Genomic DNA, 27,125 nt, shown 5'->3' with positions numbered 1-27,125 from the left:
GATCTAAACAGCTAATAAATAAACAACCATGGGGAACCGTGACCTGAGGCTGAGATCCATTCCAAGTGGCTTGAACCTCTCCCAGCACATGGTTGGTTTCTTGAAAACAGCTATTTTTACGAAAATAGATAGCATTGGACTTGAAGCTGAAGTTGCTCTCACTTCATTCTCCCTAAAGAAGAAAAAGTAAATATGAATTGATTTAATTAATTGAATATTTATCAATATTTTAATAAATATTAAAATTCGAGTCTTGCCCATAATTTCAGTTGGCTTATAAGAAAAATAAAGAAATTGTTTAATATATTATTATCAGTATATCAGTCAGTCCCAATCCCAATCCCAATCCCATGTCCCCACCAACCTTTGATCATCAATAGAAACTATTCTCCGACATATTAGTCAAATTGCAGCAAAATCAAGTTGCCCACCAATTGGGCAATCTCATTTGCAAAAACAAAACAACAAAAGCATTCAAAGTTGAATTTCTTTTATCTTCGGCGGCCTAACCCACATTTTTATTCCCGCGCCCTTGTTTGGCTAAAACAAACTTACTTTGAACCCTTAATTGTATGTTCCACACATATGCCGTTGATTAAGTTACTAAACCAAAGACCCTCCCCCCTTCTCCTTCTTTCCATCATATTGAGAAATGCAGCGTTTTAAGTGGCTTTCCAAAACCCAATCTTCTTTCCATCTGCTAAACATCGTTTTGATCTCTTCTACTGTTTGTGTCACCTATATTATTGCATCAGCATTGCTACTCCACAACTCAAACTCACCTCCAAATGTGTATTCCTCCTTCCAAGACGCTTATGGATCGACTGGCTTGGAGCATATCGTATTCGGCATAGCTTCCAACCAGAAATCATGGCTGAAGCGAAAGGACTACATCAAGATATGGTGGGAGCCTCGTCAAATGCGTGGATGTGTGTTCCTCGAAACCATGCCCCCTAATGCAACAACTTCAACGGATGCTGACGCTACTCTGCCTCCGTTATGCATCTCCGAGGACACTTCAAGGTTTCGCTACACTTTCAAAGGTGGCCTACGGTCTGCAATTCGAGTGGCGCGTATGGTTTTAGAGACCGTCGCTCTTAACCATACCAACGTACGATGGTATGTCTTTGGGGACGATGACACGGTTTTCTTCCCACAAAATCTGGTGAAGACGCTTTCTAAATATGATCATCGGCTTTGGTACTACATCGGATCTGGCTCCGAGATTTATCAACAAAACAAGTATTTCAGCTTTGAGATGGCATTTGGTGGAGCAGGTTTTGCCATAAGTTATCCGCTGGCTAGAGTTTTGGCAAAAGTGTTCGATTCATGCATAGAACGATATCCTCATCTTTACGGAAGCGATTCCAGGGTCTACTCTTGCTTGGCGGAGCTTGGTGTAGGATTGACAAGGGAGCCAGGCTTTCATCAGGTAATAACAATTGCAATGGTTAAACTTAACTCATACTTTACTTTTGACTTGTGATATGATATCTGCAATTTTCAACCAGTTTGATGTTCGAGGTGATGCGTTTGGCTTGTTAGCTACCCATCCTTTGACACCCTTGGTTTCACTACATCATATGGATCATGTGGACCCAATCTTCCCCAACATGACTGCTACAAAGGCATTGGAGCATCTATTTCATGCTGTAAATGTTGATTCTCAGAGAATTTTGCAACAAACAGTCTGCTATGATCGTTGGTTTTCGTGGACGATCTCAATTTCATGGGGTTATGCTGTTCAAGTATATAGTAAACACATGTTCTTACCAGATGTTCTCTCTGTGCCAGAAACATTCAAGCAGTGGACACCAGGCGGTGTTTTAGCAGGATCTTACACTTTCAACACTAGGGAATTTCACCCTGATCCTTGCCGAAGACCCACAATTTTCCTTTTAGATACTGTATCTTCAGGAAGGCATGGGATTATGACTGTTTACAAGAAATCTTACGAAAATTGCACACTTGACAATGGCTCACCAAGGAAACTTGGAGAAATTAGAGTCTCTACCAAGAAGCTAGACCTCAATTACAAACAGGTAACTACTAGGTTTCAACTTTTTTCTCTTGTCCTTTGTCAATTCGGTTTCATTGAGATTTATGCAATCTTTTGTTATATTACTCAAGATGCAGGCTCCAAGACGGCAATGTTGCGATGTGTTATCTTCGAAATCCGGCGAACTTTTGGACATCGCAGTAAGGGAATGCAATGAAGATGAACTAATTCACATGCATGCATAGATGTTTTGAACTTCAAAATAAATTTTCTTTTTTTCATTTATCATATCAGGATAGATTTCTCAAATGTTAATAGAATAATAGGTTCTGGAGAGCCCCTTAAATCCTGCAATTAGATTCGGTTATCCTCTTTGCCGGCCTTCTGAATAGCTGTGATCTAAAAGAAGCTTCAAACATACCACACTGTAGAGTTAGTCAACACTCGAAATTGTAGCTGTTAAAATACTTGGGAATTACTCAAAGGAAATTCGTTTTTTTTGGTTCTTCATTAAATTTTATTTGTAACTTTTTAATGCAGTTGTCCTGGTAGTACTCACAGAACAAAACAAGAAGATATTTTCATTCATGTCCGAATGGCTTGAGAAAATTTAACTGTACTATGCCTTACTGACTTTACAATATGACGTGGTATGATTTGGTAATTACTATTATTATGAAAAGTTTAGAATTTTATTAGTTCCTCCGTATTTGTTCCTACAGAAACTTAAAGAACACCGTTTGAGACTTTGAGATTGGCCAATTTCCATTACACCTTGAGCATGTAATCTCGTGCTGGGAACTTGAAAAAAAAGGTGGGCAGAAGAATATTGGGTTGTACACTTTTACAGGCATAAAATCTGAATTATCTAATATATTAAACTAAACCCATGCAAAAACTTGAGCTGGAGGGGCTCGAGTTTCATTCATATGAAGCCTTGTTTTCTGTAGTTTCTAAACACGAGTATTCTTAACCTTTGGCTTCGAGGTTTTAATAAAGCAAGAGTTTTTTTTACATGTTTCCGGGTTGATTTTTGACATACGAACGAAACAGAGCCTTTATTGTTATTTCTATTGGACTGAATGACCCATCAAATCCGATATTTCACCTTACAAAAATTTCGAATTAAATTCGTAATAAAATATTGTTCACTTTTAAGGCAACCATAATCCAAGTCTTAATTAATTGACTAACCTTCCTAATTAGAGTGCGGACTGAAATTATATGCACAGGGAGTCAAAACAATTCCCCACTAACAGCCACATTTCTCGATTAGGTGTTATCTGCTTAGGAGATAATCCCTCCATGGCTGTACGCCTTAAACAGTGACAAATTCACAATTAAATATTCCCTTTTAAGAGTAGTTTGGCAGGATAGCATAATATGATAGGCGGCCAAGTCAAATCAAATTCTATAATATAAAATTAGGTAAATTATAAAAATAATCACTTAACTATTAGTCTATTTTTATTTTTGATATTTAAAATTAAAAATTTCTATTTTGGTCATTAATATTATCAAAATTAAATATTTTGGTTACTCCTTCGTTAAACCACTAATGATGGCTTTTTTATTGATATAATAATAAATTTAGCCCTTCAATATTTATAAATTCTATCAATTTAGTCCTTGATCTAAAAAAGTCAACAAATTTAAACATCAACTTTACATATTAAAAATTAAAAATTAAAAAAGACTTTTAAAAATAAAAAATATTTAAAAGTTCATTTTTCAATAAATATCCATAAGATTTTATAAAAAAGTACATATAAAATTATAAATAAATATTTTTCTCATTTTCTAGCATGAAATTTATTTATTAAAATAATAGTCTTATAAATAAAATAATTTAAAGAGAAAAAAAAATCATGAAGAAAACTTACATAGATTCAAATTTTCCTTTTTTTCAACATTAACAACCACCATGTTTAAGTTGAATCAAAATTTATAGTCTGAGGTTGAAAAGGATAACAATCTATTTCTTTTTGTTGTTGCCTAGAACGAATTTATTGCGTTTAATGTTGTGCTTGAAGGCGAGCATGATTAGGAGATATATAGGAGTGGATGAGGTCTTGCTGACCCATTAGGTAAAAGGTCATGCCAACAACTCTAGAACAAAATCCTAGTTCAATGGTGCGATGATGGAAGATATGAAAATCAAAGAGTTCGAAGTAAGGATTATTAGTACTAGTGGTTGTGGGCGAAGGTGGTGTCCAGCGCTCAACAAATTTGATGAGAGTTAAGGAACAAGGTGAGGCATATGATAAAAATTATTATTTATAAAATAAACAAAAAAGAAAAAGTTTGAATCTAACTTAAGTGTTGTTTGTGGGATTTTAAAAAATATATATATTCTATTTATAAAAGTATTATTTTAATAAATAAATTTTATGTAAGATAGACGAGAAAAACATGTATTCATTTATTTATAATTTTGTGTGTTTTTCTTTTTATAAAACCTTATGTATTTTATCAAAAAAATGAACTTTTAAAAAAAATTATTTGTTAAATTTTTTAATTTTAATTTTTTAAGAAATAAAATTAATTTGACAGAATGTGTAAAATTTAGGGTTAAATTTACTAACTTTTTTAAAATTAAGATTAAATTAATAGAATTTATAAACATTGGAAGATTTAATTTATTATTATACTAATAAAAAAGTTACCATTAGCTATTTAGAATTAAATTTAGATAATATTAATGACTAAAATAAATTTTTTTAAACTTGAATACAACCAACTTTTATATAAAATCCAGCTTTTTATATAAAATATCTTTTTGAATAATTGAAATTATTTAAAATCATTTAGCAGACACAACTCTTCCATTTCAACAATTAATCTATTAATTTTATCTCATGCTTTTAAACTATTAAGTTGCGCTGGATGCTATGTGGCACGTTTTTTTACTATTAGAGCTAAAGGATGTGAACAGCACCATTTGTATAATTTCCAGAGCAACATCAACATGAAACATGCAATGTACAAAGTTGAAAAATTCAAGTTCAACATGATTACATTTATTTAATGATAAAAAATATTTATAAAATATCACGAATAAAAATCAACTTTAAATGATCTTTAGAACATAATTTAAGTGTCAAATGTCAAAATAGGGTAATAAGTCTCAAAATTTGAAATTGTTCACCCGATCTCGAGTACTTAGGGTCAAGTCTTGATACCTAGTGACTAAGTATTGATACTGGTTCATCCAACTGCAAAAACATATCAAAACTTTGAATAGGTCTTGATACTTATTTATATTGATCTCAAGCCTTGAGCCTAGCAGTGCAAAAAAAATACACTATTTTAAGCCATTTTAACTCGCTCCTAATTGGTTTTAAACACGTAAAATATAGTGTCAAAAATATTCATACAAGTTTAACACATCATATCAAGTCTAAATTACGATATTATACAATCAAAAACTTATTAGATAAAAAATTAGCCACCTAAGTAAAATTGCACATATACCAAAATTCAGTCCAAAAGGTATATCAACATGTCATATAAACAACAAGTAACCAAAATAAACATAATGCCTTGACATATAGCCATCAAACACCGAATTCACAACTAGCAAGGCTCCTAGTACATGCCCAAACTAAGTGAAAAGTGTCCAAAACTTTATTACAAATTCAAAAAACTAGTGGATCCCTCTCAATTGACGTAGCTTGACCCCAAGTACAAAGTCATGCATCTATGGAACCTTTGCACGTAAAACAGATCCACACGTTGAGCTTTTCATTGAGCTCAATGGTGCAAAACACATTTCCATTATACTATATGTTATACTAAATTGAAAAGCTTACCAATAACGTTATTAAAAATAGAAATCCAGCAACAAAGAACTCAGAACTAAATCATGGAATCACATTATTAGAGAGCTTATTTTGATATCATAGCATGCTCAATAGTTCCATCAATGCAACAATGCACAAAAAGTTTTATAACATAGCCAACATAACTTGTCTGAGACATAGCCAACATAACTTGTCTGAGACCATTTCACAATGTAATAGAAAAATGTTTTCGATTCTTATTAACATGCTTTAGTGCCTTCATTTAACTAAATTCAGACTAGTAAATGAATACACAGATCCAACCAATTTCTCGACAAGATAGTGCATAAGCGTATATAAGAGGTACACAAAACAAATCTTTGGTGTGTGTATAACACGATTTTCCAACCAAATCCTCAAGGTTGTGCAAAGCATCACAAAACAAAATCTTTCAAAGTGCAACAAGACTAACTTGAAGACAATAATAAATTTAACACATACATCTTATAGCATACTAACTATATCCAAGAACTATTCAAAATCATTTAAATGTGTAATTTATCATATTAAACATGGTCATCATTCATTTACTGTTTTTAAAGAAAGCAAGCGAGCAGCATCATGGTTTCCAATTAACATACTTAAGTAGGCACCAAACCAAGCGTCAACTAGCATAAATCATGCTTCATTTCCAAACTAATTTCTTAAACGTATCATCATAGCATCATTAAATGCAACCATCAAACATAACAAAGTAACCATAAAGGGAAACATGCAATTCAATAAAGAGAGACATTTCTCCCTTTCTAACGGCACTCAAAGTAACCATAACCAGAACTTAGTAAAACTAAAATATGAAATTGGAATCATGTTTAGCAACTCAAAGTTTAACTTAGGGCATTAAAATCTGAGCTAGAACCTAAAGACTACCCCACTTTTGCAAAAGCACTTACCAATAACAAAACTTCAGAACTCGCCGAAAACTTCAATCAAATTTGAGATTTCATAACCCAAAGGTATTCTAGACTTAAATACATCAAATACCTAGTCCAAAAACAAGAAGAAAATATTAAATCAATGTTTAAAAATAAATCTTACTTATCTGGTTGAAAATCAATGTTTGAATTTTAGGAAACTCGAAAACCACCCCCTCCTCCAATGAAGAATTTACAATAACAATTAGTAAAAAATAATAATAAATAAATTTGGAAAGAAACTTACCAACCAAAATCTTTCTAGAAATCAAAAGAAAAGATGAGAAAAATATTTGCGAGAAAACTTGCTTGGATGATGAAATCGTCGGGAATACACTTCCCCTAATGCTTTTTAGGCTAATGGGCTAATTGCTATTTGGTCCTTAGTCTAATTCCCTTTTAAACCTCCTAAGGTTTATAATTTAGACATTAACTCCAAAAATTTTGCCTCTCTTGTAACTTAGTCCTCAACTCACACTCCCATCTAAATTATTGCCCACTTAATCAATGCTAATTACTATTAATAACACGCTCTCTGATGGTCCACAAACACAACCCGAAATTCATTTTCGAAATTCTTTCGCCCTGACTCCACGAAATAATTTAACTTCTAAAATTGATTCAAAAACAGGATTTTCATCATTGGAAAAATTTTAGAGCATTACATTGAAGGTGCAATTAAATGAGAAAATAACAACGTCGCGACTTACCCTCAACTTCTAGACCAGCGACCAACGTTGCAGCGTCCATGCAAGGAAGCCACGACATGGTGAAAATTGCAAACCAAAGAGGCACAGAGAATAGTCAACATTGTGATGTAAGAAATTAAGTAATTTGTAATACATAAAAGAAATACTTAAAACATGAAAGAATTGTTTAAAATTTGAAAAGGGTTATAAGATATTATGTAATTCATAATATATGAAAAAAAATTGCTTAAAACAAGAAAAAGTTTTAATAAATAAGTAATTTGTAATGAATAGAAGAATTATTTAAAACATAAAAACATTTTTAAAAAATTAAATAATTCATAAAACATGAAATGTTTGTAAGAATTATTATAATTCGTAAAATAATAAAAGATTACTTAAAATCTCAATTGTTTTAAAAAATAAGTAATTTGTAAGAAAATATTTTTTTTGAAAAAAAAAATACACATTTCCATTTATTCCAAATCTAGTTAGTAAAAATTATAAAAAAAAAATCCAATTAATAGAAGAAAAAAGATATTCATATTCGTACACGCTGGCGTGTATAACTAAAATCTGGTTACGTTAGCGTTAGAATATGAATGAAGGCCAGCATCCTCAGTAACAACATTTCAGGCGTCCTTGCTTATCCTCGACTACTAGCGGTGCCAAGGATTAGGATATGTAGGGTTTTTGGTTGTCCTTTACCATCACTAGTAATCCTCCGTCTTGTACTTTTTCATCTCTTGCAGCGATGTCTGGCGTTGACGCGCCGGAGATGGAGTGGCCTGCGAAGAAGGTGAGGGACACCTTTATAAAGATTTTCGAAGGCAAGAATCATGTTAATTGGAATTCCAGTCCCGTCGTTCCCCACAATGATCCCACTCTATTGTTTGCTAATGCCGGTAAGCTTTGCCTTCCCATTTTCAATTTACCTGCCGTTGGATTTAAACTGAATAATCGGCCATTTTCGATTCATTTTGTGTGTGTGTGTGTGTGTTTTGATTTTTTTGGTTCTATTTGTTTAGTTTATTTGTATACTTCCTGAACTTTGTGATACTGAGCTTTTTTTTTTTTCATCACATGATTTGCATCTAATTTTGCAGTCGAAAATCACTAAATGCAGGTTTTAGAAAGTTGATTTGTTTTTAGTTATTATTTGTGATTGTTCAGGTATGAATCAGTTCAAGCCGATCTTTCTGGGGACCGTAGATCCCAACACTGCTATGAGCAAGCTTACAAGGGCGTGCAACACTCAAAAATGTATTCGAGCAGGCGGGAAGCATAACGATCTTGATGATGTAGGAAAAGACACTTACCACCATACCTTCTTTGAGATGTTTGGAAATTGGTCTTTTGGGAACTATTTCAAGAAGGATGCAATTGAGTGGGCATGGGAACTCCTCACCTAGGTATATTGTTATTGACATTTCAAAACATTTTGTGTTATAAGTGTGTCTCACATATCTTTAGGATAGTAGTCTCTTCTCACATATCTTTAGGATAGTAGTCTCTTCATATAGCTAATTTGATAGCGGTGTGATTTGTCCAAGTTTGAAATGTTATGTGCAAATTGTTGTCTTGTGCTAATACTGAGCTGCTTTTGAATTTTGTTTATTGAACTACAGGTTTACAGCTTGCCTACAGATCGGATTTATGCCACTTACTTTGGTGGTGGTGATAAAGCTGGTCTGCCACCTGATAATGAAGCTAAAGATATATGGCTCAAGTTTCTACCTCCTGAACGTGTGCTGCCATTTGGTTGCAAAGTATGCATTCCTTGATTGCTTTTTTCCTGTTAAATTTGGAACATCAACAATTCCTTTCTACCTTTTTGTCTGTGCATGTGTATCTTCATCTGTTTCTTTTCCTCCTATATTTTTGGCCACAAGAACTCTTAATATTTACTGCTATTATGACAGTATACTAGGAATCTTCCTTGACATAATTTCATTTTATTCTTCTTTGTTGATAAACTAAGTTATTCTTGGCGCATCTCTTAAGTATTTTAAAACTTTTGAAAATTTAATGTGAATGTTATACCCTTTTATACTAGCATGTATTGTGTGCATTTGTGTTGTCTTGAATCATATGGTTGAGATCTATTGTCCTCCATTTATTTCTTATTCAAATAAGGAAGTAATTCGTTTGATAGAATAAAGAGTGTGGTTTAGGGTTTTTTTCTTTGCATTGCATAATACGACTCTTTCATGAAAATCTCTATACTTAAAGTGTATCTTAATGTATTGGAAAGAGTAATTTAATTTATCTGCACATTATCCTATCCAGTCACAACATATTACTTTTATTTTTCTAAGTTTGGATCACATTTGAGTGATACGATGCTATGGTCTATCTTATTGATTTTGCCTTTTTTTTGCAGGACAATTTCTGGGAGATGGGTGATACAGTTCCTTGTGCGCCTTGCACTGTAATTCATTATGATCGAGTAGGCAATCGTAATGCTGCTTCCTTGGTGAACAATGATGATCCATCATGTATTGAGATATGGAACCTTGTTTTTATTCAGGTACATGTTCTATTTTTTATGGTTTTCCTTTCACAATTTTGTTAATTAACCTATCTCATATGCATTTGGCCCATCACTCTTAAAAATTCGAAGTTATCCCAGAATTTAGCATGCTTACATGTGCGCGGTTGTGTGCCTCTCTGGCTCTCTGGTGTTTTTTGGGACAATAGGGAGATTACTAAATCTTCCTTAACTTCTTTTACTAACATGTCATGCTAGCTTTTTATGACAATGTCACGATTGGGTTCTTAAAGATTTTTCACTTATATATGTCTTACTCTCAATCTCTCAAACAGGTTAATAGGGAAAGTGATGGCTCTCTAAAACCTCTTCCAGCAAAGCATGTTGACATTGGAATGGGCTTTGAGAGATTGACTTCAGTACTTCAAAACAAGATGAGCAATTATGATACTGATGTGTTCTTCCCGATTTTTGATGTTATCCAACAGGTTAGATGATGATGCCTATGGGGATTATTATAATATTTCAGTTTCCTAATTAAGAAATATTTGAGTGTATCAAATATGATTCTGTAAATATTTTATCCCTAACTTTAAGGCTATTTTTAGGTACAGCATCCCTAGAATTAGTCTGTTTCCTAGTGTAAAGTTTCCTAAGTTAGGCTCACTATGTATATAAATATTTATCTAATTTCTTATGAAAAATATAATTGAAATAACCTGTTTTTAACATGGTATCAAAGCTTTTTTAGCTCCTGTCCAGCAACCAAACACCCGCATTCCAACTCTTGTCCAGCAACCAAATACTCACATTCTAGCTCCTGTCCAGCAACCAAACACTCCCACCCAGTCCTTGCCTACTAACCAACTTGCCCGACTTGAAACAATGGCCCCAATACAACCTGAAACAGAGCCTAATACACCCAAATCACCAAGAGGAATTCAGGACACTACTCGTCATTTACTGGTTTACTCAAGGAAGAAGGCACCGGTGCAAGTTCAATCATCTTCTTCTCCTATATGACCTGAGGTAATTGCTGAACCTACTTTGAATTCTAATACTGCAAATTTAGATGATTTTCCTATTGCTATTAGAAAGGGGACTAGAACCTGTACAAAACATCCCTTGTAGCTATCCATGTCTTACAAAAACTTGTCCCATAACCACAAAACCTTTCTTACTAGCCTAAATTCTATCTCTATTCCCAAAACTGTATCCGAGGCATTAGAAGATGAGAATTAGAAAAATGCCATGAAAATTGAAATGGAAGCTCTTGAAAAAAATAAGACATGAGACTTAGTGAAATTACCGAGATGAAAGAAACCAGTGGGATGTCGCTGGGTGTACACAGTGAAATATAAGTCAGATGGTTATTTGGAGATGTACAAAGCAAGATTGGTTGCTAAATGGTACACTCAAATGTATGGAATAGTCTACCTTGAGACATTTGTCCCTGTTGCAAAGATGAACACTGTAAGAGTGTTGTTGTCACTAGCTGCCAACCGAGGCTGGAAATTACAGCAATTTGACATTAAAAATGCCTTTTTACACGATGATCTTGAGGAGGAAGTCCATATGGATGTTCCTCCATGATTCGGTCCAAATACAGGACAAGTAGTTTGCAGATTAAAAAAGGCTTTGTATGGACTAAAACAGTCCCCGAGGGCTTGGTTTGGAAGATTTACCAAAGTAATGCTCAAGTTGGGGTATAAACAGAGTCAAGGAGATCACACTCTATTTGTAAAACACTCATCTTCAGGGGGAGTGACTGCTTTATTAGTTTATGTTGATAACATTATAGTGACTGGTGATGATCTAGAAGGAATGGAGAATTTAAAGAAATGCCTAGTAAAAGAATTTGAAGTCAAAGAGCTCAGTAAGCTAAAATATTTCCTTGGTATTGAAGTGGCATACTCTCAGAAAGGAATGTTCATATCTCAGTAAAAATACATAGTTGATTTATTGACAGAAACGGGCAAGTTGGGCTGCAAACCAGCAGAGACACCTGTAGAGGTGAACCACAGACTTGGAAATGCACTAGAAGATGCAGCAATTGATAAAAAGTCATATCAAAGACTTGTGGGGAAGCTCATTTACTTGTCTCATACCAGACCAGATATTGCCTATGCAGTAGGTGTTGTAAGTCAGTTTATGCACAATCCCAAAGAATCACATCTTAGAGCATATATCAGATTCTACAGTACTTAAAGGGCACGCCAGGCAAAGGAATCCTATTTAAAAGGGGGAGAATTTAACCCTTAAAGTCTCTACTGATACAGATTATGCAGGATCTATGGTTGATAGAAGATCAACCTCGGGCTATTGTACTTTCCTAGGAGGCAACCTTGTGACTTGGAGGAGTAAAAAACAAAATGTTGTGGCTAGATCTAGTGCAGAAGCTGAATTTAGGGCGATAGCTCTTGGAGTTTGTGAGTTGTTATGGCTAAAAATTATTTTGGAAGATTTGAAGATCAAGTGGGAAGGTCCAATGAAGTTCTATTGCTATAATAAGTCTGCTATCAATATTGCACATAATCCAGTTCAATATGATCGAACGAAGCACGTTGAGGTTGACAGACATTTTATAAAGGAAAAACTAGACAGTGGCTTAATTTGCACCCCATTTGTGTCCACTGATGGTCAACTAGCAGACATACTTACTAAAGGATTGTCTGGGAAGTTGTTTCAGAAATTAGTAAGCAAGCTGAGAATGGATGATATCCACTTCCCAACTTGAGGGGGAGTGTCAGATTTTAGTTTCCTAATTAAGGAATATTTGAGTGTATCAAATAGGATTCTGTAAATATTTTATCCCTAACTTTAAGGCTGTTTTTAGGTACAGTATCCCTAGAATTAATCTGTTTCCTAGTGTAAAGTTTCCTAAGTTAGGCTCACTATGTGTATAAATATTTATGTAATTTCTTGTGAAAAATATAATCGAAATAGCCTGTTTTTAATAATTATTACTGATTTTCTTTATTCCCTATTTCTTTTGCAATTAATAGCATGACTTATCATATATGTAAGTTTCTAAATTAAGCAAATATACCATTCCAGGTTGGTGTTTGTTCATGTACTGCTTGTTAGAAACTTCCTAACTTTGATACTGTTTCCTTTTTCGTAGTTCTGTCTTTTTCTTGAAATCATATTCTTCTTTTAAATGCTCCATAGGAAGGAAAAAGCAAAAAGGTACTGTACAATTTCTCGATTCAATGATGTTTATCTACACTAACACCGACACATGCTTATACTTGATGTTTATCTACACTAACACTGACACGTGCTTATACTTGATGTTGATTTATGTATGGAAATTAAGCTTGACGCTTATGATGCATTATTGTTGGAACATTGACAGCAACAATGTATAAACAAACTAAGTTTGCTTAAGATGACAATAATAAACCGAGGCAAAAAATTTGAAAGAGATAGCAAAAATTCAACAAGAAGATGATTGAGCAAAAATCAATACTTTTTATTGATAATTTCAAAATATATATAACTTACAAAGTAAATTTGACAGTTACCTAATAAAATAACTGCTCCCACTAATGTATACTAATACAAACTTAAATTACACACAAAAGAAAGTTCTCATAACAACTATTACATCAAAGTTCAAATCTAAACAAATCTTACTAACTTTTGAGCAACATTACAAGGTAACTAGACAAAGTTACATAGGAACAAAATGATCAAAATGAAACTAAACTTGTTGCTGCGTTCTGTTCTGCTTCATTGCATATCTACATGGTGAGCTGCTGAAGTTTCTGTCACTGGTTAGATGTTGCATTGTAGGCCAATGCTCAACACTCCTTGGACTGTATGTAACATACACCAATCTTGCTTCTTAAAACCTCGAACCTTATTGCACCAAGTGGCTTAGTTAAAATGTCAGCCAATTGGTCTTGTGAGCTGCAATGAACAAGGCTGATTTCTCCTGATTGCTCAGCCTCTCGAACAAAATGAAATTTGATTTTAAAATGTTTAGTCTTGCCATGAAAGACTGGATTTTTAGCTATGGCAACTGCTGATTGGTTATCAACTTTGATTTCAGTTGCTTCCATCTATTCTTCATTCAAATCAAATAATAACTTCCTAAGCCAAATGGCTTGGTTCACTGCTGCAGCAGCTGTAATGTACTCTGCTTCAGCTATAGATTGAGCAACAGTTTGTTGCTTCTTTGAACTCCAGCAAAATAGCCTTGAGCCAAGTGTGAAGAAGTTACTAGAGGTGCTCTTCATGTCATCAACAGAGCTAGCCCAATCACTATCAGAAACACCAATCAGTTTAAGTTCCTCTTCCTTCCTGAACATGACTCCATAGTTCAAAAACCCTTTGATGTATCTGAGGATCCTTTTGCCGCCTTAAAATGAACCACATTACAGCAATGCATGAATCTCGACAAGATACTAACACCAAACATAACATCAGGCCTAGTTGTTGTTAAGTAAAGCAAACACCCTACTAGGCTTCTATATTCCTTCTCATCAACCTTGTCTTGATTCTTATTTTTAGTCAGTTTCTCCCTTTGTGCCACTGGTGTACTGACAGATTTATAGTTAGCCATGCAAAATTTATTGAGAATCTTCAGTGCAAAGGCATGTTGGCTGATAAAAATGCCTTGATCAGATTGATTTACTTCCATGCCAAGTAAGTATGTCATGACTCCGAAGTCTGTCATCTCAAAAACTTCCAGCATTTGTTCTTTGAATTCACTGATCAGTTCTTCTTTGCTTCCAGTCACAAGTAGATCATCTACATAGAATGACACAATCAATAAAGTCTCACCTTCTGATTTCTTCACATAGAGTGTAGCTTCACTAACACTCTTTTCAAATTTGAGCCTAGACAGGTAGGTGTCAATCCTGTCATACCAGGCTCTTGGTGCCTATTTCAGGCCATACAAGGCCTTCTTTAGTCTATACACTTTATCCTCTTCTCCTTGAACCTTGAATCCATCAGGCTATTCAATAAAAATTTCCTCCTTTAGAAAGCCATTGAGAAAAGTTGATTTGACATCCAGCTGATGAACCTTTCAATGTTTTTGAGCAACTAAGGTAAACAATAGCTTGATAGTGTCAAGCCTTGCTACTGGTGCAAAGGTTTCCACAAAATTAATCCCATATTGCTGGCTGTAACCTTTCACTACAAGCATTGCTTTATGCTTGTTCAGTGAGTCATCAGCATTATATTTGGTTCTAAAAACCCACTGGACACCAATTACCTTCTTGTGATCTAGTCTGTCCACTAATTTTCATGTCTTATTCTTGTGGATCATTTCCATCTCAACTTCCATGGCCTTCTTCCAATGTTTGTCCTTGGCAGCTTCTTCAAAATTTGATGGTTCAACTATTGCAACATCACATCTTTGGTAGATGTCAGCAATAGTTTTGGTACCTCTTACAGGAGCATCATCAACATCTTCATTGTTTGGCTCTTCTTCAACAGGTTCAACATTGCAGCTAGCAAATCTTCTTCAATCAGACTTGCATCTTCACCATTCCAACTCCAAATCTTTTCTTCATCAATCTGATGTCCTTGCTCACCACAATTTTCTTTGTTGAAGGTACAAACAGTCTGTAACCCTTCTTGATACTGCTGTAACCAACAATGATGCCTGGAACAGCCCTTTGATCAAGCTTGGTTCTCTTCTCAACTAGAATATGAGCATAACAGACACAACCAAATACTTTGAGGTGTGAGACAAATGGCTTAGATCCATGCCATGTTTTAAAGGGGGTATTATCCTTAACAGTATGAGTTGGTAGCTTGTTGAGGAGATATACTGAAGTATTGACTGCTTTAGCCCAAAAATTGTTGGTAGCTTGCTTTGGAACAGCAAGCATCTGGCCATGTTCAACACTGTTCTATTCTTTCTTTCACATACTCTATTTTGTTGAGAAGTATAGACATTTGTGAGTTAATGATGAATACCAGATTCCTCATACAACTTCTGAAATCTTTCAGACAAATACTCACTGCCATTGTCAGTTTTCAAGACTTTGATCTTGCAACCTGACTGGTTCTCTACTAGTGCCTTAAATCTACTAAAGGTATCAAACACCTCAGAATTCTATTTCAAGAAGTAGACCCAGCAAAACTTGATTAGATCATCTATGAACAGCACAAAGTACTTGCTGTCATTCAGAGAAGAAGTCTTCATTGGTCCACAAACATCAGAATGGACCAGCTCAAGCTTGTTTCGAGCCCTCCATGCCATGTTAGCTGGAAAAGGCAATCTGGCTTACTTACCAAACTGGCAAACTTCACACACAGTGTCTTTTACTTTAACTCTTGACATATCATCCACCATATTCATTTTATGCAGCAGATCAAGTGATCTATAGTTGACATGGCCTAGTCTCCTATGCCAAAGACCAGTACTATCAACAAGGCTAGTGTAAGCCTTCTTTTCAATTTGACTCATGTTAAGCATGAAACACTTATCAGTCATTTTTACTGAGATCAACTCATGACCATATGTGTCCTTAACAACATAAGCACTATTCTCAAAAATCAGTGAATACCCTTTTTCAACCAATTGACCAACACTTAATAAATTCTGGTCAATATCAGGTACAAAGAGCACATCTGAAATAACTTTGTTACCTGAACCAGTGCTGATCACCACATTGCCTCTGCCTTTGGCCTCAATCATACTCTCATTGCCAATTATGATTTAGAAGCAAAAATCCTATCAAGATCCTTGAACAGCTTTTCATCAGCTACTATATGGTGTGTGCAGCCACTATCCACTAGCCAATTACACCTGACTTTGCTTGAGGATGCACAGTAGGAGGCTGTGAAAACATGCTCCTCCTCAAATTAAGTGTGTTAAACAGCTTGAGCTTGTACATGCTGCTGAGCTTGAGCTTTCCCTTTGGTCTTGCACACTTTCTCAACATGGCCAAACTGTATGCAGCTTCTACACTGAATGTCTGGCCTAAACCAGTAGTATTTCTCCAAATGTGTGGTCTTCTTGCAGTGGACACATGGTGGATACCTCCTTTTTCCAGCATCCCTCTTTGGTTTTTCTCTTTTATCGAGCCAAGGTTTCTTTCCTTTTTGGCTTGAACCTGAGCCATCTTTGGCCTTTGCTTGGAAGGCTCCTTCAGAGTGCTCTTCTTGTCTATTGGCCATTCTCTGCTCAAGAGCATACAAAGATTTTATCAACTTAGACAGTGAAATGGTTGACAAGTCTCTCGAGTGATGAAATCTTTGACTCAAACTTTTCTGGAAGGGTGGTGATGACTTTCTCAACAACTCTACTTTCACTAAAGTCTTCTCCAAGTAACCTTATGCTATTAACAGTGGCCATGATCCTATCTAAGTATTGCTTGATGCTTTCTGATTCTTTCATTTTCAAGTTCTCAAAATCTCTCATCAAGTTGATCAACTGTTGCTGCCTTGTCTTATCCGACCCCATGAACTCCTCCTTCAGCCTCTTCCATGCCTCCTTAGGTGTGTTGCAGGCCATGATTCGAGTGAATATTACATCAGACACTCCATTCTGCAAGCAGGCTAAGGCTTTGTCCTTCTTTGTACTCTCCTCAGCATGCTGCCTCATTTGAGCAATCGTGGGATTAGCCCTCAATGGAGGCGGTTCGAAGTCATTCTCAACTACACTCCACAAATCCTGTGCTTGAAGGTATGTCTTCATCTTGACTACCCAAATATGGTAGTTCTCACCTGTAAACACTGGAGGTGGAGGTGGTGTGAAGTTCATCTTGCTGAAAACAACCTCAAGAGCTTCGATTTCTCTCTTCTTAGACTTTTATTTTCAATGCAGCAACTAACAACAGAGTCCCTCAAAGACTTAGGCTCTGATTACCATTTGTTGGAACATTGATAGCAACAATGTATAAACAAACTAAGTTTGCTTAAGATGACAATAAGAAACCAAGGCAAAAAATTTGAAAGAGAGTAAAACTTGAACAAGAAGATGATTGAGCAAAAATCAATACTTTTCATTGATAATTTCAAAATATATGTAACTTACAAAGTAAATTTGACAGTTACCTAATAAAATAACTGCTCCCACTAATGTATACTAATACAAACTTAAACTACACACAAAAGAAAGCTGTCATAACAACTATTACATCAACGTTCAAATCTAAACTAATCTTACTAATTTTTGAGCAAGATTATAAGATAACTAGACAAAGTTACATAGGAACAAAATGATCAAAATGAAACTAAACTTGTTGCTACATTCGGTTCTGCTTCATTACATGTCTGCATGGTGAGCTACTGAAGTTTCTGTCAATTGTTAGATGTTGCATTGCAGGCCAATGCTCAACAATTATGATACTTCACTTGATCTTGATCAGTACATTAATAGTTTATATACTTCTATTTCTATTTACGTTAAGGAGTAATTTCCTTAGTTACTACTTACTAGTTGGACCACATATTGGAACACTTGTATTTCTTCTTTTATTTATTTATTTGGGTAAACTACACTCATGGTCACTTTAAAATAGAGTTTGTCTTATTTTGGTCACTCCAAAATTTTTTTCTCAATTTAGTCACTCTAAATAAGATAATTGTGTGACTTAATCACTATCGTTAAAATTTCCGTTTTCTTTTAACAAATTGCTGACATGGCACATTAGCCCATTGAGTGACTAGCATGTGGCATTCTTTTTGTTGACTTTTGACTAAAGTTTAGGGACCTCTCTATAAAGTTTAGGAGGAAAAAGTTTTAGACTAATTATAAGTAGGTCCTTGAACTTTAGTCAAATGTCAACCAAAAATGTCATGTGTCAGACATTCAATGTGCCACATCAGCAATCCATTAAAAGAAACAGAAATTCTAAAAGCAGTGACTATTTCACACAATTATCTTATTTAGAGGGACTAAATTAAGAAAAAAATTTGAATGACCAAAATAGGACAGACCTTATTTTAGAGTGACCATGGGCATAGTTTACCCTATTTATTTTTAGTACTATTGAATTATACTGTTAAATAGAGATGCTAAATAAAGGACGTTCAAAATGTGAAGCTATTTAAAATGCTTTTGTGTTAGTTTAACTAACTTGGCTCTACTTGTCTCTTTTTTTTTTCTTTTGAAGTTTTTGCAACTGAAGCTAGAATGAGGAGAATTGTATGCATAATCTTCCATTGTTCTCTCTTTTAACAGGTGACAGCGGCACGCCCATATTCTGGAAAAGTTGGGCCAGATGATATTGACAAAGTTGACATGGCATATAAGGTTGTTGCTGACCATATTAGAACTCTTTCGTTTGCCATTGCTGATTGTGCTTCACCAGGTAGATATTGACATGAGATTTTTTTTGAATGTCTGTTCAAATTCAATGGTCTTATTTCTTACAGTTGATTGTCGATTTTAAAAGAAAAGGAAAAATGTGTCCTATGATTATTGGAAAGGCTTTGGATTGACCATCTTTTATGTGCCTGTTAGTTGATGTTATGTGTATACGCTGTTAACAAGAGAGTAGTAATTGGATTAGTAGTCCAAATGTTATTCATGACATTTATGTTTGGTGGTTAGGTAATGAAGGACGCGAATATGTCTTAAGACGTATACTTCGTCATGCTGTTCACTATAGCAGTGAGGTTTTAAAAGCTCCAAAGGGATTTTTCAGCAAGTAGGAACAACCAATATTTTTCTGTTCAGTTTTGTTAACAAATGTATCTATAACACAGTTTATGTCCTTTAAACAATTAAATCAATTTTTGCATATGTTAGCTCGACACTTATGTCATTTCCTTGCATATCTTTATAAGTTATTTGTAATCATTAATTTAAATCCAGGCTTGTTAAGATTGTGGTGGAAGTCATGGGTGATTTTTTCCGGAGTTGAAGCAGCATGAGGTTCGCATTGGAGACATAATTGCTGCAGAAGAAGTGAGTTTTGGAAAGACGTTGGTCAAGGTGAACTTGAGAAATTTCGTGGTCATACTCATTACTCTATATGTCTTAGAAATCAGTTGCCTATAATTGTAGTATGATTTGCATGTAGTCAAATAGATATTTCTTTTTTACCTTCTTTACCAATTTTTATAATGGAAAATGCCCTTCCAACAATGAAAAACATGTTTAGCTTAAGCTGCTTCTGATGATAGGCTTGTATTTTGAGTGTGTACTTTGTCACTTTTCATCTATGTTGCTCAGACCCTTCATATTTCTTGAAGTACCTGCGTCTGACACTCATTTCCGACACATGGATATGCCTCCAAGAGTCCTCCAAATACTTGGAAAACATAGAAAAGACTAACCACACCCAGTTGGATACATTCTTGTATCCAACACTCACACCTGAGTCAGAGTAACATAGCTTTTCATCGCTACTAAGTATTTTATGATATTGATGTTCAATCTAGAGCCCTTCTTCATTACTTAATATTTATAATATTTATAAATATTTATAATATGTCTTACCAACATGTTCAATGGTAATCATGAACAATTATTAACTTATGTCTAGGGAATTGAGAAATTTAAGAAGGCAGCCCAGGATGTTCAGGGGAGGATATTAAGTGGGCAGGTTAGTGTAGTTCTGTTTATCTTTTTCTGTCATTGAGGAAAATATTCACTATCAATGTGATGTGCTCTCTATTTCTTTTTGAATCATACTGTTTTTATTTATATTTGGCACTTAAAGTGGTTTATAATAAGCTTTTACAATCTCCTTAAAGATTTCTATGCAAGTTTGTTGATACTGGAACTCTGAGGAATTTGGCGTGTTATCTTGAAAAGCAGAACTAAAATTTTAAAATCTTGCTTTAGAAGTAGTTGATGATATATACATATGTATTTATGCACACATTATCTGTGTGTATAATCCGTCTGAATTTCTGAACTTATTTTTTATTTATTCTGGCCTAGTGGACTTGAAAGGAATGAATTTGGTTATGCGGTAAGAGCCATGACCTCCTTTCTACCTACCATTGGCTATCTTACAGCTTTGTTGTGGCTTTTTCGGGATACATTTATCCTGTGGGACACATATGGGTTTCCATTAGATTTAACTTAGGTAGACGGATGGACTTGGTTCTCTTTTCTATATATTGATCTATTTGGCTCTGCATTCTAATGTTTTTCCTTTTGCAGTTGATGGCAGAGGAAAGAGGTTTGATAGTAGATATTGAGGGTTTCAATAAAGCTATGGAGGAGGTACGGGAAAAGTCTAAGGAGTGCTAGAAATAAGGTAATAGGAGTTTGATTCTTCAATTCCACAATAATCTGCTTAAGTTTTTTTTTCTGCTTTTTAGTAAATAAAAAATAAAATATGCTAGTCATGTCTTGACTCTATTGGACCTAAAAAGGAAAACAGTTGATGCATCAAGAAGCTAAAAATAGTAAAAAGAAAATGGTGTCTTTAGGTAGAGGAAGAATATTTACATAATTGAGTTTTTCCCATATTTCATGCTTATAGAAGTTTTTTACAGCAAGCTGGTGGTGCTATTGTCATGGATGCTGATGCTACCTCTGCAGTGCACAGGAAAGGGGTGTCCACAACTGATGATTCCTTCAAATTCATTTGGTTCCAGGTCTGCTTGCATCTTATTCATTGATGGAGATTTAGTTAGATTGTCATTTTGTTTGCTTTCTTATTTTGGCTTGTGAAAATATTGGGAAGCTTTCATTAGGTGTTGGCTATTAGGAGATACTTGTATTTCAACTGTTCATGCCTACTTGGGAAACAGACTTGGTTTCTCTCTGAGTAACATCTATGATAATGCGAGAATCATACCAGTGAAGATGGGAAATGATATTTAGACAATTTTGTATTTGGTATTTCAAGATGTTCAATACTTCGGTTGATAAAATTTTGTTTTGGTCTTAAAGCGATTCCTTGTTCTCCTGTTTGATGACTGAGAATATTTCATCTAAATGATTATACATTGCTTATGGTATCAGAAAGACTAAATGAGTCTGTGAGATTGTCTTCTTTTTTTTCCTTTATCTATTTTAAGGGCCAGTGAAATGTCTGCGTCATTATAAGGTGAGACTCTTTTATTTCCTAATAAGAAATTTAGAAGTCAGTTATTCATTGCTATCCTTTTCATATTGAAGTATTCCATGTTTTAATGTTTCCCACGATTCCTATCACTGCTTTAGGACCACGAAAGTGTAATAAAGGCCATCTACATTGGTTCAGAGTTTGTTGAAAGTGTCAATGCTGGTGATGATGTTGGTATTGTTTTGGAATCTACGAGTTTCTATGCTAAGCAAGGTGGTCAGGTATTTATTTCAGTATATGAGAATTTTTATCCTAACAATCTCTTCATTTTACCTTTTTGGGCTTGTATGAACCACTGTCTATAGTACAGTAGGTGGGTTGCCTCAATTAATTATTTTTTTTTAAAGAATTGGTTATAGAGTGAGAATGAAGTTTATGGTTTTGTGGCTCTATTGTTTGGGAGAGGACAAGCAAAGCTTATGGTTGATTTAAGAAATTGAATATTGTGGGGTAATACTAAGTAAAAAACCAGCCTCAAAATGATTAATCTTTTTGGCTATGTATGAAGCACTCTGTCTGTGGTACAGTATGTGAGTTGCCTCAAATTGAAAAAATGGTTATATCTTGAGCAAGAAATTTATGATTTTGGGGTTTTATAAGTTGGGAAAGAACAAATAAAGTTTATGATTGATTTAGGATTGAAAATGTTGAATCTTGTTGGGTAATAAAAAAGATTAAAACCAGCCAGCTAGATGGGGTTGGTTTGCGCAGGAATTAGTCATGGCTTTAAAGAGGCTATTTAGGTTTTGCATGGAATTCATTTTGTGCTGGTTGTAAGTTAGAAAAGTAGCTTGAAATGATAAAGGAGGAAATTTGATTGGTGCATCACATCTAGATTTCCTTTCGTAATACTTACGTATATTTGTACATTTATTTTATGATATTCTATTGCTAGCAATATCCATATCTTGTTTGAAATTCAACTACATGTTCCATGGGATAATTAATTGGATGTCAGTCCAATTATTGCATTCTTTATTCACCTGACTTACTTGCTTCTGAGCATAGGTTTTCCTTTTATGTGATTCTGTGAAACTGAACCGTGTTACATCCATATCAACTTCTTTATAAAAATATTCAAAAAAGAATTATTATTTACGAAAATAATTTATTTTGAAAATTATGTATGTAAATAACATATTTTAAACAGTAAATGTCGGTGATGCTAATGGCACCTTCAATTGTTTAAAAAATTAATTTTTTGGGTGTTGTCATTGCCATTGGTAGCACCAGACCAAAATATATTTATATAGAACATTCAGGGATCTTATTTAAAACTTAAGGAAATATTTTGAGGGATATATTTGGTAATTTAAATAAGTACTTTATAAAGTTTTTTAAGTTTATTATTTTTAGAAAAATAATAAAATTTGAAAAGGGTTTATTTTTGTTATTTTTATATTTCTAAGGGCTATTTAAATTTAATTTCAAAATGGGACAGACCTAATATGAAAATAGACCAAAAGTTTAAAAGCATTGGTGCCGCAGGAGGGATGACATTTCTTTTTATTCAATCTAAAAAAGGTAATTGCTTCATCTGGCCCTTGAAAGTTTTATATAATTATACTTTAGTCTAGTGCCACCAATGACAATGGTGGCACCCAAAAATAAACTTTTTTTTAAGACCAGAGGTGGTGACGCCAATGGCAATGGCGTCACCGACGTTTACTGTTCAAAATGGGTCATTTACGTAGAAAATTTTCAAAGTGGATCATTTTTGTTAATAATGAAAAGTTATGAGTCATTTTTATAAAAAAGCCATCCAAATCTTAGAAAGTAGTGAGACAATTAATAGGATGTCAGTCCATTGCTTGATCTCTTTTGTTTTGCTTTCTTTACTCACCTGACATGTTTGCTTCTGGACATAGATTTTTGACACAGGATCTCTTGATGGGTCCTTTGGTTCATTCCAAGTATGTAATGTTCAAATTTTTGAAGGTTTTGTACTTTATATTGGTTCTCTTTCTGGAATGACTGGCAAATTCTCTGTTGGTGCTAAAGTATAGACTTTAAATCACTCATATTTCAGGTGCTATTTTGTTTTTTTTCCCCATTTATAAAAAGATGTGCTTCTTTTAGTTTGCAACTTTTTGAATGCTCCAATAATTTATGCAGGTCGACTATGATTGGCGTAGGTTGATTGCTCCTAATCATACTTGCACACATATGTTGACCTTTGCACTCAAGGTACAACTTTATATACTCATGTTCATAATGCTTTACTCCTATTTGTACTTATTGTGATATTCTTATTACTTTTCCATGTTTCGTGTCCTCGCAATTTGAATTCAGGAAGTGCTTGGTGATCATGTTGACCAGAAAGGGTCCATTGTTCTTCTTGAGAAATTGAGATTTGATTGTTCCCATGGTAAGTTTAAACGCTGGTTGTCTTTGATAAATTGTTGAAAATATTTAAACCATTCCAAATTGAAGTTTTCAAAACTTTAATTTTTTAATCTTTAGCAGTTCACTTTTAGAAACCACTTAATGGAAGATTTTTAATGAAGAAATGTTTAAAATCTTAGTTAGCTACTGATTGTTGTCAGTCAATTCAATTAAGGAAAACTATGTTTTTTTAATTACATTAATATAACATATTATCCTTGTAAAGTTTTACCAATGCAAAATGCATACAAAATCAACTCAAGATTTAATTTTCAGTAGCATACCAACCAATTTTTATATATCAGAAATTTAGTACTTGAATCTTTTAACTACAAAAACTTCAATACATAATTTGACTTGTTTTAAATTTTTTATTTCATCACTTAGCACCTTAGTTATTTACTTTGCATTATGATTCAAATTATTGCTAAATTTGATCCAACGTTATCAGATTCGAACTGTTAAGTGCTCCATCAGGTGGTTAGTTTGTTAATATTGTTAATCTTTTTTTCCTTAGAAATATCTTTCTTTTTCGATTCTTCTAGCATGGTATCAGTCGCTCGGTGATTCTCAGGCATGGCTATCACGCACTCCGCTGATTCTGACTCTGTTGATCCTGGTGGCTCTGTCTTCACTGGTGACCGGCTTGTTGCTTCGTTTCCTCGCCATGACATTGTTAAACTTGATGAAGGTTCGTTTGTTCAGTGGCAACAGCAAGTTCGATTTATCCTTGCTGGTTATGATTTACTTGGATTTCTTGATGGTTCTTTGACTGCTCTGACACGATTTGTTCAGGCTCCCGATGGCTCTCTATCTTCAAATCCGGCTACCTCGATCTTTACTCAACAAGACAACCTTTTTACTTCATGGTTGCTTTCTACCATTCATCCTTCCTTTTTGTCCTCCTTCACGGACGTCCGGACTGCGAGCGACGTGTGGATCATGGCCACTAGCCTGCTTGCGGCTGACAGGAGTACAAAGCAATCTCAACTCCGGCATGAACTTCATTAGCTCAAGAAAGGTAGCTTATCTGTTCGGGCGTATGTTGATAAGATTAAAGGTTTATGTGCTCTTCTTGCAGCGTCTGGATCCCCAATATCTGAGGCCGAACGCTCGGCAGTGTTGCTTGCAGGACTTTCTTTTGATTTTGAAAGTGTCGTGTCGTCGGCCTCCCTTTCTTCGGCTCCGTTGCCGTTTCAACAGCTTGTTGATGCGTTACTTGAGTGTGAGACTCGTCAGAGTCAAGTGGTTCAATACGTCGTGACTACTGCACACTATGTCGAAGGATCCCCGCCGCTCGTAGAAGACGAATCTGCTCGTGGTGGCCGTTCGTCGATCCGTGGTCGTGGTCGTAATTTTCATCCTCGTCTTCAATGCCAATTTTGTAGTCGGTATAGGCATCTCGCTCAGCTTTGTTATTATCGGTATCACAGGGATGAACAGTCACCGGTGGTGGCGCCTCAAAGAGGAGTTGTTTCTGGTTCGTTTCATGGCATTAGTCAAAATTGTTTTCCTAGTCAAAATTATAATGGTGGTCAAAATTGTTCTCTGCCTTCTTTTGTTAAACCGAATTTTGGAGTGGATACTATGGCTCCACGTGGGCCGCATGCTTTCCATGTGCCATTTGGGCCAAATAGTGCTAGGCCAAGTGTTGGTATGCATTATGCGCATAATGGTGGTCATTTTGGGTCTCCTTCTTTGGGGCTGTGTGTTGGTGATGGTGACAAGGGCCATGAATGGTCATGCGCGTGGGCCGATTGGTGCGGGTCATGATTTTGGGCAAAATGATTTTGTCCACCCTCAATTGGATGGTGGCCACTACTCCTCTAGGCCCAATGCTAATTGTGTTCATCTTGGTCCGCGTGTGTTGCCCACTGCGCCTAAGGTTCTGTGGCAGACCAAACCACGTGCTCGTGTATTTGATGTTGACTCGTCTTAATACGACTCCTCTCAATTTGTTGGAATATCCCCCGGGTGTCTGACTTACGTGCTTCTGACTATTCTGATGCCATTGCATATGGTTCAAATTTTAATCCCACTGATTTCTATGTTCCATTGCCGGTTGGAAGCACGTCGTAGTGTCCGGATTCTGGAGCTACTCATCATGTGTGTCAAAATGCCTCCAATCTTCATACATCCACTCCATATTTAGGTAATTCATCGCTTCTCATGGGTAATGGCGATTCTACTAAGATTTCATTTATTGGGGATACTACTATACCTACACACAAGAAATTGCTTCATTTGTCAAATGTCTTATGTGTTCCACGCATTCGGAAAAATTTACTGTCTGTGTCTAAATTTGCAACTGAGAATAATGTTTTCTTTGAGTTTCATCCGTCTTATTGTATGGTTAAGGACATCCAGACACAGGAAATCTTACTGCGGGGCCAAGTTCGTGATGGGCTCTATCATTTTTCAGCGGAATCCGTTGCTCTCTGTCCGTCGGCTTACAACGCTGTAGTTCAGGATTGCTCCACGGGTGATGAGGTTTTTACGTTGTGGCATAAAAGTCTTGGTCATCCTTCTTCTGTTATTGTAAAGACTGTTCTTGATTAGTGTCAGATTCCTTTCAATAAAAAATGTCTTGACCATGTTTGTGTAGCTTGTCAAAAAGGCAAATCTCATAGGTTACCATTTTCACAGTCTCACACTGAATATACTGAATTGTTTGAATTAGTTGTTTCTGATTTGTAGGGACCCGCATTTGTTGCTTGTGAAGGTAACTTGTATTATGTCTCGTTTATTGATATGCATGTCATTTTACCTAGGTTTATTTGTTAAAATGGAAATCACAGGCCGTGGA

At 35.0% G+C, this 27,125-nt stretch overlaps 2 protein-coding genes across 2 annotated transcripts; both read left to right on the top strand.

Moving 5' to 3' along the window:
- The first annotated feature begins 425 nt into the window (after nt 1–425).
- Nucleotides 426–2,495, top strand: LOC107937586 (uncharacterized). Its single transcript, XM_016870490.2, has 3 exons — nt 426–1,432; nt 1,512–2,042; nt 2,131–2,495. The coding sequence occupies exons 1-3, from the start codon at nt 653–655 to the stop codon at nt 2,242–2,244; spliced, it is 1,425 nt and encodes a 474-aa protein (XP_016725979.1). The 5' UTR covers nt 426–652; the 3' UTR covers nt 2,245–2,495.
- Nucleotides 2,496–8,198: 5,703 nt separating this feature from the next.
- LOC107937588 (alanine--tRNA ligase-like) lies at nt 8,199–10,958 on the top strand. Its single transcript, XM_016870492.1, has 6 exons — nt 8,199–8,349; nt 8,618–8,835; nt 9,073–9,213; nt 9,828–9,974; nt 10,271–10,423; nt 10,698–10,958. The coding sequence occupies exons 1-6, from the start codon at nt 8,199–8,201 to the stop codon at nt 10,956–10,958; spliced, it is 1,071 nt and encodes a 356-aa protein (XP_016725981.1).
- Nucleotides 10,959–27,125: the final 16,167 nt, after the last annotated feature.

Source organism: Gossypium hirsutum, chromosome A12, assembly GCF_007990345.1.
Source record: "Gossypium hirsutum isolate 1008001.06 chromosome A12, Gossypium_hirsutum_v2.1, whole genome shotgun sequence".
Taxonomy (NCBI): Eukaryota; Viridiplantae; Streptophyta; class Magnoliopsida; order Malvales; family Malvaceae; genus Gossypium; species Gossypium hirsutum.
This window is presented reverse-complemented; position numbering and strand designations above follow the sequence as displayed.